The sequence below is a fragment of the Populus nigra genome, chromosome 2 (genome assembly GCF_951802175.1).
Source record: "Populus nigra chromosome 2, ddPopNigr1.1, whole genome shotgun sequence".
Taxonomy (NCBI): Eukaryota; Viridiplantae; Streptophyta; class Magnoliopsida; order Malpighiales; family Salicaceae; genus Populus; species Populus nigra.
Genome location: NC_084853.1, coordinates 42,638,469 through 42,652,205, shown reverse-complemented (window position 1 = coordinate 42,652,205; position 13,737 = coordinate 42,638,469). Strand labels below are relative to the sequence as shown.

Here is a 13,737-nt window from a genome sequence, read left to right as displayed (position 1 = left end):
AATTGAAAATCTTCACAAATATTAATAAAAACTTGTTTTATTTTCTAAATTAAATTCAAGTTTTTTAGGCCGTAAAGTGCTTTTTTATTTTATTTTATGCAGTTTTAAAATTAAATAAATTGTGAATACTAGAAAATAAGTTGGAAAGCTTGTGAATTTAATTTGTAAGGAGTCTTAAGAGAATTATATGAATTTATCTAGATAATATTATTGTGGTTATCAAAATGTTTGCACTCGTGGTTTTCAAAATTAATTCGTTGTAGGCCTGGTTAAGTGGTATTCGATCATATAAATATTTCGGAAACTATACTAAAACTATGCAAACAAATTTATATAGTTTCTGCAAGACCCCAAAAAACTAGAGCATTCTAATTTATATCCCAATATAGTTTTTCAATTAGTTTATATTTGTTGTTAAAAAAAATGGTGGAATTAGTTATGGAATAGATTGATAAATTGCATTGGGATCTATGACAAATTCAACTATAATTACCAAAATAATCGAATTTTTTAGATGGGGTTTGACGCTTTGATTTTGTGATAAAATTAAATGATGAAGGCAGATGAAGAGACAGGCATGATTGATCAAATTAGCAGTGCAAGTTTTAGATGTGACACGAAATCAACAGTTGAAGTCTTCAAGAGCAAGATTGCCATCAGAGCCTGCAAAATCTCACTCCCTGCTATACATTGCACCTAGGAAAAGAAGTTGGAAAGTGTTCTCACGACAGGGACCTTCCGGTTAGAGCGCATACAAACTGTTGCCACGCGTGGTGGTTTCGGTGAAACCCGAGGGGGAGAATCTTGGCAAACTGCTAGGAAAGATGGGCCTTTCTGTTTTAAAGCCAGCTGACTTGAATTGGACACGAGCAGCAGCTACTGCTAGCAGGTGCATATATAGGTGCTTCCATTCCACCAGCCACCAGGCCGGCGATGCAATGTGGAGGGTACTGGCAGCGGGTGCCTCATGCAACCGAACATTTGGCACTAAAGGCAGTTTCACTATTTACTCTACTCAGCGCCTCTTATGTCAAGACAACAATGTCGCGTAGTTGTATTGGGAAAAAGGTTGCTAGTAAAATATTGGCGACTAGTTAAAAAAAAAAAAGGAGAAGAAGCTCAGAGGACTTTTGCTAGGCAATATAGAAATAGAGTAGGGACATCCCTGGCCATTTAAGCTGTCCTCTTGTCATCGAACACGTGAAAAGACTCTTCGATCGATTCCACTTGCAATCTTACATTATGTATAGGCACAAGCATCTCCATCGATCGGTAGCAAAACAGAATCCCATTTTGAGAGAGATTCAACAAACATTATATATATTTGAATGTCAGAAAACAAATAAAACCCACCTGCATTTCAGAGAATCTCTTGTCCAAATTCAATCACACACCATATATTTTTGTGTCACCTCTGTTCATAGGGACAGTACATTTCTTGCTGCAACACAACATATCACCCTCTCTCTCTCTCTCTCTCTCTCTCTCTGTGTCTGCTATATAGTCTAATTTGCATTGCCATTTCACTTTGATCCGCCTTTGGAGATGGCCTTCCATATTGGCATACTATGAAAGAAGCATGGCCGCATCTGTGCATGGCAAGAAGATAATTTAAGGTAACATGTATCTTCGAAATGATTTAGTAATTAATTTGTTTTGTCGTTCTTTTATAAGCTATAACTATAATTCTTGAAAACGGAGCGGTAATTTTCCTTATGATGAGGTATATATATATATAGTGTATAATTTCGTGCAAGGCATTCCCACGCTTATCATTACCATGGATGCATTGAAAAATAAGTAGCAAGCCGGTTTCGTGATGTTTGGTTTAATTGCTGTATACGTTGATATTGGCGTGTTTTTATGCAAATAAATAAAGTGTGGTATTGTACAAACAAATTTTTTTTAGAGTAATAATTACGAACAAAATTCTTTTTTATGGTAAACTTATTCACATGGCCAGCCAGTTCTAGCTAGGCAGGCAGGTGATGTTATAGTCTTGTTATCAGAGTTGTCAATTGGATTCTTTTAGCTGTTTGCTTTAATCCCATGAGACATTTGAATAGAAGGGCTCGAGAGCTGAAAGAAGGAGAAACATTAAAAAAGGGGACAAAAATAGCTATATTATTATTTTGAAGAATGGAAAATAACTATATTAATTTGTTAGAGTTATATATATAAGAAAAAAAAAAAGTTTGCTGAGAGTTATGCTTGGCAGCTGAATCCACCTGGCGCACATGCAAGAGCCTTTGTTTAATGGAAGAGGCTCCCTACTTTCTCAATATTGTGTTACGTACGTACGGCTTGTGATGGAAGTGTTGATTCTTCTATTTCTCTCTTTCAATGGATCTTCTTGTAAGAACAATGGTAATTTTATGGAAAGATTCTTCTCAAAGCTATTTTTCGTAAGTTCTCAATCCTTAGACTTGAGGATCTATTTAATTTAGAGGTTAAACCACCGCGCGTCACCGTAGTTGTAGTGGTGTTTAAAGAAAGATAATTGTTTGAAGGCTATAAAAAATTAAGAAGCTGAGAAGAAGATTATAAATAATACAAAAATATCACAAATTATAATTAGTAACTTCTTATTAGTTATTTAATTTAATTTTTTTTAAATTTAGATCCCACGATTAACTTTTGATTACTAATTAATAGCTTTGGATCGAAAAACCCAAGAAAGTCGAATCAACTCAAAGCTAGCATTATCCTTGATGCCATATCGGTACTTCCGAGCAGAGATTTCAAGGATTTCGGAGATATATATATTCGAACTTACATTACTGAGGATCCCAGATTCTGTTGCCCTCTTAAAGCTTTAATATCCTTGCAATTTCTCACTAGCGTGTATGATCATGTTTTTGAGTTCAAGATGTATACTAAAATAGAGAATACGGTTGGTTAGATATGGTTAGTAAGATTTAACTTGTAGCAGGTATCCGAGGACGAACATTTCTAAGCATGGGGGAAGCCAAAAAACTGGAACATAGAGGGAGTCAAGGCATCATCGAGATCAACAACATCATCTTCGGATGGCAGGTACAAGACGAATTTCTCGCCTCGTTTTTTTTAATTTTTGATGTCGGGCAACCTTATGTGATATGGTTTTGAGGTAGGATGCTCTTCACCTAACGTTATTAGTGAATTGTTCTTGAAAATCATTGCATGTGTTACTGTCAGAAAAGGTAGATAAAAGGTTGGAAATTTAACATTAAGATCTTAAACTCGTTTAATTGCCCGTTTATTAGTGTGTTAGTGTGGCACGTCAATGTCTAAAAACTTCAATTTATGCTTTTAGAGCGTGTACTGGCACTCTTTTAGATTCAGCTATGGAGTTTACCATTCGAAAAAGAAAAAAAACGGTAGATACAATGCCCATGGCCCTGGGCGCTTTCATGCTCAATTTGGTCAAACTTAAAAGTCAGGTAATGTTTGTTTTTATTTTTGTAAAAGTTTTTTTAAAAACATTTAAATTTTATTTTATTTTTTTTGTTTTAAATTAATATTATTTCAATATTTTTAGATCATTTTAAATTTTAAAGGGTTCATCATCAAAAATAATTTTTTAAAAATAAAAAATATTATTTTAAATAAAAAATATTTTTAAAAATAATTAAAAGACTAAAAGCACAAGAACATGGTCTTGTACATAACTACATGTCGTGTCTTCACACCAAACCAAATGACTCCTTACACGCGTTGTTTAATTTCAAATATCTAATCGAATCGGTTCAAGCATTCGTGTTATCCTAATGTTCTCGTTGTTAACGATGTGCATTTGTCCTGCCTAACCTTTTCTTTTATAAAATCCATCACCACCCCTTGAGTTTTTTCCAGGAAATTTGGCAAACTTCAAGATTTAGCTAGATAGGTGGAGAGAGAGAAAGGGGAGAGAGAGGGAGGGAGGGGCATATTACTAACAAGGGGTTCGCAGCAGCGTCTTCACTTAGCATCAGCACAGTGGTGACAACTGTTACAAGTCATGGTATGCAATGCAATGGCTATTCCTTCCTCTCCAGCAACTGTAGCACATAAGGATAGGTTCAAAGAACACAATGGCCTTTACCGTTCAAATTCTGGCAAAGATTTCTGCAACCGAGCCACCATGCAGAGATCCTATTCAGATAACCACCTCTGTTATTCCGTTAACTACATCCGTGCTGCATCATCACAACCAAAGCTTAAAAGCAGCCGTTCGGTTGGTATCTTCCCTTTTCAGATTTCTAGCTCCATAATCCCAGCATCACTTCGATCATTTCTGTTTGACCCTGAGACAAGCAAAGACATGAATATTGCCAAGGATGGAGTTGACGGTTCATTAAAGAAAGATGAGATCATAGTGGACAGTTCAGATGAGGGCAGTGCTAGCAATGAACCAGGAGAGGTAAAGAGAGCGAATTGGGTGGAGCGGATTTACGAGATCAGAAATCATTGGAGGAATAGGCAACAGAAAGAGGACATATATGGAGAAGAAGAGTTGTCTGATGCCACCAAAAATGGTGATGGTAATTGCGAGGATGGCTGCATGGTAGACTATAACTCAGACGAGGAAGGAGGAGAAATAAAATATGATCGAGAAACATTTTTAAGATTTTTGGCTCCAGTTGGATGGTCTGATACCAAGCTACTCTCAAAGCTGGCTTTCTTGTGCAATATGGCTTATGTTATACAAGAGATTAAGGTACGCACTTTCTGTCCCTCACAGCAATTATGCGCCCCGTCCTTCTAGGATCTGGATCATCTAAACTTCACTGCTTGGCTAACTCATGGTACTAGCGATCAATTGGTTAAGAAATAAGAAATTTGGTTTTGGATTTCGAAAATAATGGTGAAAATTAATATTTTAACTCTTTAGAAAATTATCACTCATCCATCATGTAATTCATCAAAGCAAGGTAGTCAGTAATCTACTTCCTTCATCATTCATCAGCCCAGAGAGGTAATGCCAGCCCAAGCAAAATATGCATCTAACACTAGTAATTCATCCATTAATATGCAGGCCATGGATTTGAGGAGATATTACGGCCTACACTTTGTCACATCTTCTTTAGAAAAGAAAGCGGAGGCTGCTGCCGTGAAAGAGAAGCTTGATCATGACGCGACTCACGCCCCTGCAGCTACCCTTGTAGTTGCCAAATCCAACTCAGGGAACACGGAGGAACCTGAGCAGAATCACCCCATCCGCACATCTCTTGCTTATGGGATTGCTGCCTCAGCTGCATCTTATGTCCAATCACGTGCACAGGGCCTTCTTTCTCATGGCATTCAACCTCAGCAGGAAGGTGATTGTACTGATTCAAGCAGTACTGGAAACCAACCAGTCAAGGACGGAGACCAGCCCGTTGAAGATGGTGAGAGACCTCAGCGAGTATATAAATCAGAGGTGGCTGCTTATGTTGCAGCATCAACTATGACAGCGATGGTTGCGGCCGGGGAGAAGGAAAAACAGGAGGCAGCAAGGGACCTTCAGTCACTCCACTCAGCACCCTGTGAATGGTTTGTTTGTGACGATGTAAGCACGTATACACGCTGCTTTGTGATTCAGGTAAATAATTCCTTCGTCATTCATTGCATTTTGTATGCTTTGGAACATAGTCCTAATATCGTATTATAGTTTTCACATTAGGTATGATATTGACACAAATCTGAGAAGTGTTGAACTTGTTTTCGTGTTTCCAAATTGCAGGGATCCGACTCCCTTGCATCTTGGCAGGCAAACCTCCTATTTGAACCCACTAAATTTGAGGTAAGTATTGGCTGCAAACTCTCACCACTCGCAAAAAGTCATGTTGAGAAGATGCACCATTTTAGAAGAGGAGAAAAACTTGTACCATTGATTAAATACTGTGTTTGACAGGGTACAGATGTGCTTGTTCACAGAGGAATTTATGAAGCGGCAAAGGGAATATATGAACAGTTCATGCCAGAAATAATGGAACATTTGAACAAACATGGAGAACGTGCTAAGCTTCAATTTACTGGCCATTCTCTTGGGGGTAGCCTCTCCCTTTTAGTCCACTTGATGCTCCTGACCAGGAAGATTGTCAAGACCTCTGCTCTTAGGCCAGTGGTCACTTTTGGCTCACCATTTGTGTTCTGTGGAGGCCAAAAGATCCTAAATTATTTGGGGTTAGATGACAACCATGTACACTGTGTAGTGATGCATAGAGATATTGTCCCAAGAGCTTTCTCCTGCAACTACCCCAACCATGTGACACTAGTCCTCAAGCGATTAAATGGCTCCTTCCAGTCACACCCTTGTCTAACTAAAAATGTAAGTATCTGTTCGATCAACTATATCTTTCCATTCTCAAACCATCTATATGTTGCTCGCTCAGACTTGTATAGTCTAAGGAGTTGGACTATCAACTTCATGGCATCCCCTCAAATTCGTTCTCCATCCAAAGGTTCACACTCCAAATGTAGCATGTACCTTATTTTTTAAAAAGTTCAAAGATGCCTGGTTTTGTTCCACTCCCAATCTTTAGTTTAGACCATATTAGAGTTAAAATATAAATGCAGTCAAAATTTCTCACTCACCTTCTCCTGTGTTTTTATGCAGAAATTCCTGTACTCTCCACTTGGGAAATTATTCATACTCCAACCTGATGAGAAGTCATCTCCTCCACACCCTTTACTCCCTCCAGGAAGTGCACTGTATGCTTTTGATAGAACCCAACACAGGTTCGCTGCAAGTGCCATAAAGTCATTCCTGAATTGTCCCCACCCACTGGAAACTCTTAGCGATCCCACAGCCTATGGCTCGGAAGGTACAATTCTAAGAGACCATGACTCGAGCAACTACCTAAAGGCAGTGAACAAGGTTCTAAGGCAAAACTCAAAGATGGTTGGTTGGAAAGTACAAGAATGGGGGAATCAATTGTGGCCATTGCTTGCCTCGCCATCTCCACACTTATGGAACCACGAAAACACTTTGGAAAGAAGTATGTTTGGCACCAAGAAGGCCATGACTGGTGTGTAAAGAAATTTTGCAGGGTTCTCCCCTGGTTAGATATACATGAGACAATGAATATATGTACAGCCGATAAGCTCTTGTATATGTAGTTATCATTCATCATCATTGACTAACACCTTAATGAAATCCAATATTTCTTGTGGCAAAGATACTGCAAAATCTATATGCACTTTCTTTTTTCTGTTCTTCACAAATTTGACCTATCAGGCTCAGTTCACAGCTATTAGTTCACATTTATATTCTAAGCTGCACTGCTGCATCAAGGAGGACAAATCAAATGACCTATGACTCAATGGTTACAATCAAAGACAACCTAATTTGTTCAAAAAAGTTACCGAACAAAGTTTGGGCAACTAGATGTAATTCAAGATCTAATTCTGCAAATAGGGCAACTCTAATGTCGTCAGTATGGCTACTACCAAGTATAGAGTGCAAAAGAATAGAAAACCTATAAAAGCTTGAAATTCCTGACTAATACACTCGAAACAAACAATCTAGTATATTAATTCCAAATGTAGTCTCAAGTGAATTAGATTGTTTTTTGAAAGAGAGTAAAGATAGTTCAGATAGACAAAGAGTTTTGAGGAACTACTAAAAAATTAGATTGTTTTCTGAAAGATAGTACAGATAGTTCAGATTGACATAAGGAGTTTTGAGGAACTACTAAAAAATAAAATTCCTCTGATAATTTACCTAAGAAAAGAAGGGCATAGTAATAGCCACTTCCTACACAGTATAGAGAACACATCCATGACTACAACATTACAGAGGAAAGAGTTGAAACTATCGCTTACCAGCTTCAGCCATCTTTTTGCGTATTTCATGAGCTGCATTGAAGATGCCAAGAGTAGGTTCATTGCACACAAAACACTTCTTGTTCTTCGCATGATGCTGTAAAGCAGAAAGGGGGGGAAATAAAATAAGTTCAAAATCACAGAAAATTTAAGTAATTTCAAAACATAATTCAGAAAGCAAAATCACAAAGGAAACAATAGCTAAAGTGCAACATGTAGGAGCAAAAGGGGCTACCTTTAAAGCGCAATGCTCACAGAAGTAATGTTTGCATTTCGTCATGACAGGATCCACAAAATTTTCCCTACAAATGAAACAAGCAAATGGCAGCTCATCTTCGTCATCATCATCGTGCCCTGCACCCCCAACCTCCTCGTCGTCCATTCCCAAGGCCAAATTTCTCTTCCTTGCCTTTTCTGCTTCCTCCCATTCTTTCTCCATCTGCCACCCAGACTTGTAATCCCCTCGATCATGCATAAACTTGCATGAATCTCCATACCCACAGTAACCAGTTTCTTTATAATCCTTACATATATCCGGCTGATAATCAAACCTTGCTGACACTCTTATGTGAGCAGAAGCCCTGAGAGGCCCATGTGATCCACCAGCTTTCTCACTTGAAATCGTTTGCTCTCTTCGAAACCCAGCTTTATGATCAGTATACCCATGAATCCCCTTGTACAACTTTTCATCACCAGAACTCATTTTTTTACCCTTCAAAGCATCATCAGCTTGCTTTAGAGCTCTCTCACGAATGGCCCGGGCATCTTTCGAAAACTCAGTCTCAGTTTCTAGAGTTGCAGTTGCTCTACTATCATGCTGAACTTGAATTTCCTTAGAAGACTCGAATTGAAATAACAACCTTTCAGGTTCTGCATTTGATTCAGACGATTTCTTTGACGGTCCAGTAGAAAAGTAGAGCTTATTGTCAGCTTTCGGGGCTTTTTTCTGACTGTGTAACAGAGAGGTTTGAGTTTTTGAATCCTCATCCTGATCCTCATCAATCATTCTCTTTCTAATATTCTTGTTCTTCATCGGTTTTCTAAAAAAATTGCACACTGCAAAGGCCAAATATATATTAAAATAAAAATAAAAAATTACTACAACGGATAATATATTAAGTCGAAAAAAGCAAAAAAAGAGATGAGTCTTGACAAAGAAAAATGCGTACCTGCTTCAGTCTGTTGAGGTTCGGGTTCAGTTGGATCTGCCATATCAAAAAGCAAAACGACCAAAGACCACAGCTTTCACCAGTCCAATACAGTCAATAGCTACAATTCGTCGTGTTATTTGAGAATCTGAAAATCAAATCAAAGACTAAACCCTAGAAAATCAACAAGAGAACATGCACATGCACACCCTACCATATTAAACCTAATCAGATACAGAGTTTTAAGCAAATAAGTTCACAAGGAAACCTGAAAAGAACGAATTAATAAACTAAAAGCCCTAAAAGCAAGCCCTCGAGCATCGAAACACCCTAGGAAAGTAAGAGCAAAAAAGCAGAGAGATATAATAAACTTACTCAGAAGCAGAAAGAATGGCGTCGTCAAACTCCAGAAAGTTCTTCGAGTTCCGATCTATTTTTCAGGCGTAACGCAGAAACGCCGAGAGTGCTAAAGGGCGGGCGTGGGGTGTTTGTGTGTTGCCGGTTCTTTTTTGCTCGCGCTGCCGCTTCAATCTTCGCCGTGGAATTATAATTCGTGATTGATGTTATATAAACCGTACGATCAGTAAGCCCGACTCGATTTAGCTAACTGCACACGTCATCAGAAAATGGGCTGACGTGGGCTGGTGGCTCACATCATTAAGGCCCATAACACAAAATAACATAGATGCATTTTTCTATTTATAAAAAAATAAAAAACAAGTAAAAATATACATGTTTATAACAGAGATGTTCATATTTTTTTTTGTATAATTTTTTTAATACTTAAAATACAAAATAAGTAGTTTATTTATGAAAAAAAATGAAAACATTAAAGAACACTAGAAAATTTAAGTAAAAAACTAAATCCAAGAGTCATGAAATTTAAGAGATTCTAATGAACATTCAATATATATATTTATAGATTTTATAACATTTACTCTTTAATGACCATATACTAAAAATATGTCTTATTAAAACCTTACAAAGAAAAACCCAATGGAAAAAAACTTAAGTGGAGGAAAAAAAATACAATATTCTTATGTGATTTTTGAATACTTTAGAATTCAATAAAAAATTTTATATAAATACTTCAAGATCCATGTTTGAATGCTCTGGAATTCATAAAAATGTCAAATTACCTCTTTCAAACATTGCAAAGGAAAACTCAATGGGAAAAAACCTAAACGAAGGAAAAAAGAGTATAATTTGCATTGTCTTATGATAAACCTTTAAGATGACACATTTCAATATCATGGACAAGTTTCTTGTTGAGGCTAATAAAGACTTTGTAAATAAGTTTGTTAAATTATCACTTGACGTAATTTGTTTGATATCAAATTTTCCCTTCTATTGAAGCTCATGAGTAAAAAAAAAAAATTTGATAAGATATGCTTTGTTTTATCTCCTTTAATGTAGCCTCCTCGAACTTGAGTGATGTAAGTAGCATTACTTCAAACAATATTATAAGACTATCTTTAATGGTTGACAATCCATATTTTTCTTTTATGTGATGGATAATTGATTTTAACTATATACATTCTTGACTTGTTTCACATATTGCAATAATTTCTGAATGATTTGATGAAGTATCCATTAATGTTTATTTGATATATCTCTAAGAAATTGTAGCCATATGTAAACAAATGACCTATTTGTAATCTCTCTTTATGAGGATTAGAGAGATAACATGCATATGCATATCCAATTAATTGTGAATTTGATCCACTATAAAATAACTCTTATTTTAGTTGTTCGATGGAGAAAGCGAAGTATATATTTGACTCCATCCTAGTGTTTTTTATGTGAGAGTGGAACTATATCTTACCAATAAATTGACTGTAAATGCTAAATCTGGTCTTGTATAATTCATAAGATACATGAGTGCTCTAATAACACTAAGATACGGTACTTATAGATCAAGAATTTCTTCATCCTCTCCTAGTGGTTGAAAAGGGTCTTTCTTCGCATAATATGGTCAAACAATCATAGGTTTACTTAAAGGATGAGCATTGTTCATGTAAAAGTGCTTCAAGACCTTTTATGTATACGTTAATTGATGGACATGTTTTTCATTTGAAGATGTTTTATTTATAAACCAAGACAAAATTTTATCTTTTTGAGAGCTTTCATCTTAAATTCATCTTTCAAATAGGTTGCAGTTTTTATAAGCTCTTCAGGAGTATCAACAAAATTTAAATCATTAACATCTACTGCAACAATAGCAAATCTGAATGTGGTTTTCTTAATAAAAATCCAAGGGCAAATCTTATTATTCTCAAACATTTTTTATAGGAGGTATTTATTAAGACAATTATACCATATTCGACTAGATTATTTCAATCCATATAAAATTTTTTGTAGTTTAATAGAATAAACACTTATGTGTTTATCATAAAAAGCTTCAAGCATTTTGAATCCTTTAGAGATTTTCATATAGGTATCTTTATCTAATGATCCATATAGATATATTGTAACTATATCCATTAAATGCATATTTAAAGTTTTTAAGACTAATAAATCAATTAAGAATTTGAAAGTAATTGCATTAATAACTGGAGAATAAATTTCCTCATAATCAATGTCAGGTCTTTGTGAGAAACCTTATGCAACAAATCATGCCTTGTATTGAATAATTTCATTGTTATCATTTTATTTTCTAACAAAAACCCATTTATACCCAACATGCATATTAGCTTCAGGTGTATGAACTACAAGTCCAAATACTTCACATTTTACAAATGAGTTTAACTCTGTTTGAATTGCTTTTTTTTTTCCACATTGGTCAATCATTTCTATGTCGACACTCTTCAACAGTTTGTGGTTCAATTTCATCATCACTTCTAGTGATGTCAAAAGCAACCTTAAATGCAAATACATTATTTATGATAATTTTATTTCGATCCAAAATCTCTCTTGTATGATCATAGTTTTATGGAGATCTTAGTATTTCTAGGTATCTGAATCTCTTCAATAGATGCCTTTGCAGAAGGTCCCTTTTTAATAAGATCAATATTAAGATATAATTTTGACACAGTATTTATCGTTTGTTTTATGAACGATGAATCTTCAAGAGTACTATCATCTATTTGTTATAGTTTTTGTTTTCTAGGATTTTTATCCTTAACACCAACAGGTCTTTCACGCTTCAAGCGTTGTATAGATTCATTTGCTATTATGTTACCTTTTTTTCCCTTAAAACATTCCAATTCTAAATGGAGGATTTGTAACTATAATATGAGATTTAACTACCTTTTTAATGTTGATGAAAACATCTGGTAATTGATTTACAATATTTTGTAAATGAATTATCTTTTGAATTTCAAATTCACATTGATTTGTCTTTGGATCAAAATGAGATAACTTTGGGTTATTCCAAGTAATTTCTTGTCATGCTTTAGGTACTAACTTTTCTTTCTCTAATGATGAGAAAATGTTCTCATCAAAGTGGCAGTCTTCAAAACGTGCTTTAAGAACATCACCTGTTAAAGGTTTAAAGAATCTAATAATATATGGATAATCAGAACCAACATAAATTTATATTTTATGTTGTGGATCCATTTTAGTCCTTTCTGAGGGAACTATAAATACATATACCACCCAACACAAATTCCATAGATGAATATATTTGGAGGTTTACTAAAAACGAGTTGTAAATAAAAATATTTATTGTAAGCACTTGGTTTAATTCTAACCAATGATGCAACATGTAATATAGCATGTCCCTGGACAAATGTAGGCAATTTTGATTTTATAATTAATGGTCTAGAAATTAATTGAAAGCACTTTGTAAATGATATTCTGCGAGACCATTTTGAGTATGTATATGACCAACAAGATGTTCAAAACATCAATTCCAATAGAAGGGTGAAAATTATCAAATGCTTGATAAGTAAATTCATTAGCATTGTCCAATTGAATTTTCTTGATTGGATAATCAGGAAATTATGTTCGTAGTCTGATAACTTATGCTATTAATCTAGCAAATGCAACATTTCGACTAGAAAGTAAACAAACATGTGATCATTTACTTGAGTCATCAATTAATACCATAAAATATCTAAAATGTCTGCATGATAGATGAATAGATCCACATATATCTCTCTGGATTCTTTCGAGAAAATATGATGATTTTATAACAACCATTGATGGAGATGATTTGGTAATTAATTTACCTTGAGAACATGTAGCACATGAACTCTCACTTGGTAAAAGAATCTGGTTCTTTAAAGGATGTCCATGTGAATTTTCAATAATTCATCGCATCATTATTGATCCTGGATGTTCAAGTCGATCATGCCAAAGCATAAATATTTTTGGGTCAGAACACTTATGGTGTATCGTAACATTTGTTTCAATAGATTTCATGATCGTGTAATAAATTTCATAAAAGAAAACATATAATTTTTCAAATAAAAGCTTCTAACATGAAATACGTGAGATAATATAAAGGTTTTTTTTTTTTATCTTCATCTATTGTTCCAATATGATAACCATTAGCACATATATCTTTAAAACTAAGAAAATTTCTTCTAGACTCAAGTGAATATAATGCCTCTTTAATGCCCAGTTTTGTGTTATTTGTTAACAAAATATTAGCTCTTCCAGAGCTTTTAATCATGTCTGATGGACCTGATATTGTAATGACATTAAATTTGGTTAATGTTAGATATTCAAAGTATTCATTTTCCTTGAGAATTGTGTGTGTTGTTGCATTATCTGTCACATATAAATCTTTATCATGAAAAGTCATATATCTGTTCAAAATATAATTAAATTTTATTATTTAATTGAAATAAAATTGACATTGTTTATTAAAAATACA

The 13,737-nt window shown here is 34.9% G+C and overlaps 2 protein-coding genes across 7 annotated transcripts; one reads left to right on the top strand and one right to left on the bottom strand.

The window, feature by feature from the left end:
• Positions 1 to 1,473: 1,473 nt before the first annotated feature.
• LOC133682679 (phospholipase A1 PLIP1, chloroplastic-like) lies at positions 1,474 to 7,120 on the top strand. Of its 4 annotated transcripts, none has more exons than XM_062106146.1 (7): positions 1,474 to 1,616; positions 2,933 to 3,036; positions 3,835 to 4,678; positions 4,997 to 5,542; positions 5,684 to 5,743; positions 5,855 to 6,271; positions 6,560 to 7,120. In XM_062106146.1, the coding sequence occupies exons 3-7, from the start codon at positions 3,980 to 3,982 to the stop codon at positions 6,977 to 6,979; spliced, it is 2,142 nt and encodes a 713-aa protein (XP_061962130.1). In that variant the 5' UTR covers positions 1,474 to 1,616; positions 2,933 to 3,036; positions 3,835 to 3,979; the 3' UTR covers positions 6,980 to 7,120. The 4 variants fall into 4 exon arrangements, with proteins under 4 accessions (XP_061962130.1, XP_061962128.1, XP_061962131.1 ...); XM_062106144.1 differs by having other exon boundaries at positions 2,219 to 3,036; XM_062106147.1 differs by lacking the exon at positions 1,474 to 1,616 and adding an exon at positions 1,659 to 2,405.
• Positions 4,894 to 9,465, bottom strand: LOC133682680 (zinc finger CCCH domain-containing protein 1). Of its 3 annotated transcripts, none has more exons than XM_062106150.1 (5): positions 9,291 to 9,465; positions 8,937 to 9,082; positions 8,003 to 8,823; positions 7,768 to 7,864; positions 4,894 to 5,484 (listed from the first exon to the last, which is right to left on the bottom strand). In XM_062106150.1, the coding sequence occupies exons 2-5, from the start codon at positions 8,977 to 8,979 to the stop codon at positions 5,477 to 5,479; spliced, it is 969 nt and encodes a 322-aa protein (XP_061962134.1). In that variant the 5' UTR covers positions 8,980 to 9,082; positions 9,291 to 9,465; the 3' UTR covers positions 4,894 to 5,476. The 3 variants fall into 3 exon arrangements, with proteins under 3 accessions (XP_061962134.1, XP_061962132.1, XP_061962133.1); XM_062106148.1 differs by lacking the exon at positions 4,894 to 5,484 and adding an exon at positions 5,803 to 6,093; XM_062106149.1 differs by lacking the exon at positions 4,894 to 5,484 and having other exon boundaries at positions 7,552 to 7,864.
• Between the last annotated feature and the right edge of the window lie 4,272 nt (positions 9,466 to 13,737).

Coding starts and splice junctions, on each gene's coding strand:
- LOC133682679 (XM_062106146.1), top strand. CDS start 3,980: ATGGTATGCAATGCAATGGCTATTCCTTCCTCTCCAGCAACTGTAGCA. Junction 4,679..4,996: donor ATGTTATACAAGAGATTAAG/GTACGCACTTTC, acceptor ATTAATATGCAG/GCCATGGATTTGAGGAGATA. Junction 5,543..5,683: donor CACGCTGCTTTGTGATTCAG/GTAAATAATTCC, acceptor TCCAAATTGCAG/GGATCCGACTCCCTTGCATC.
- LOC133682680 (XM_062106148.1), bottom strand. CDS start 8,979: ATGGCAGATCCAACTGAACCCGAACCTCAACAGACTGAAGCAG. Junction 8,824..8,936: donor ACCTCAACAGACTGAAGCAG/GTACGCATTTTT, acceptor TGGCCTTTGCAG/TGTGCAATTTTTTTAGAAAA. Junction 7,865..8,002: donor GTGAGCATTGCGCTTTAAAG/GTAGCCCCTTTT, acceptor TCTGCTTTACAG/CATCATGCGAAGAACAAGAA.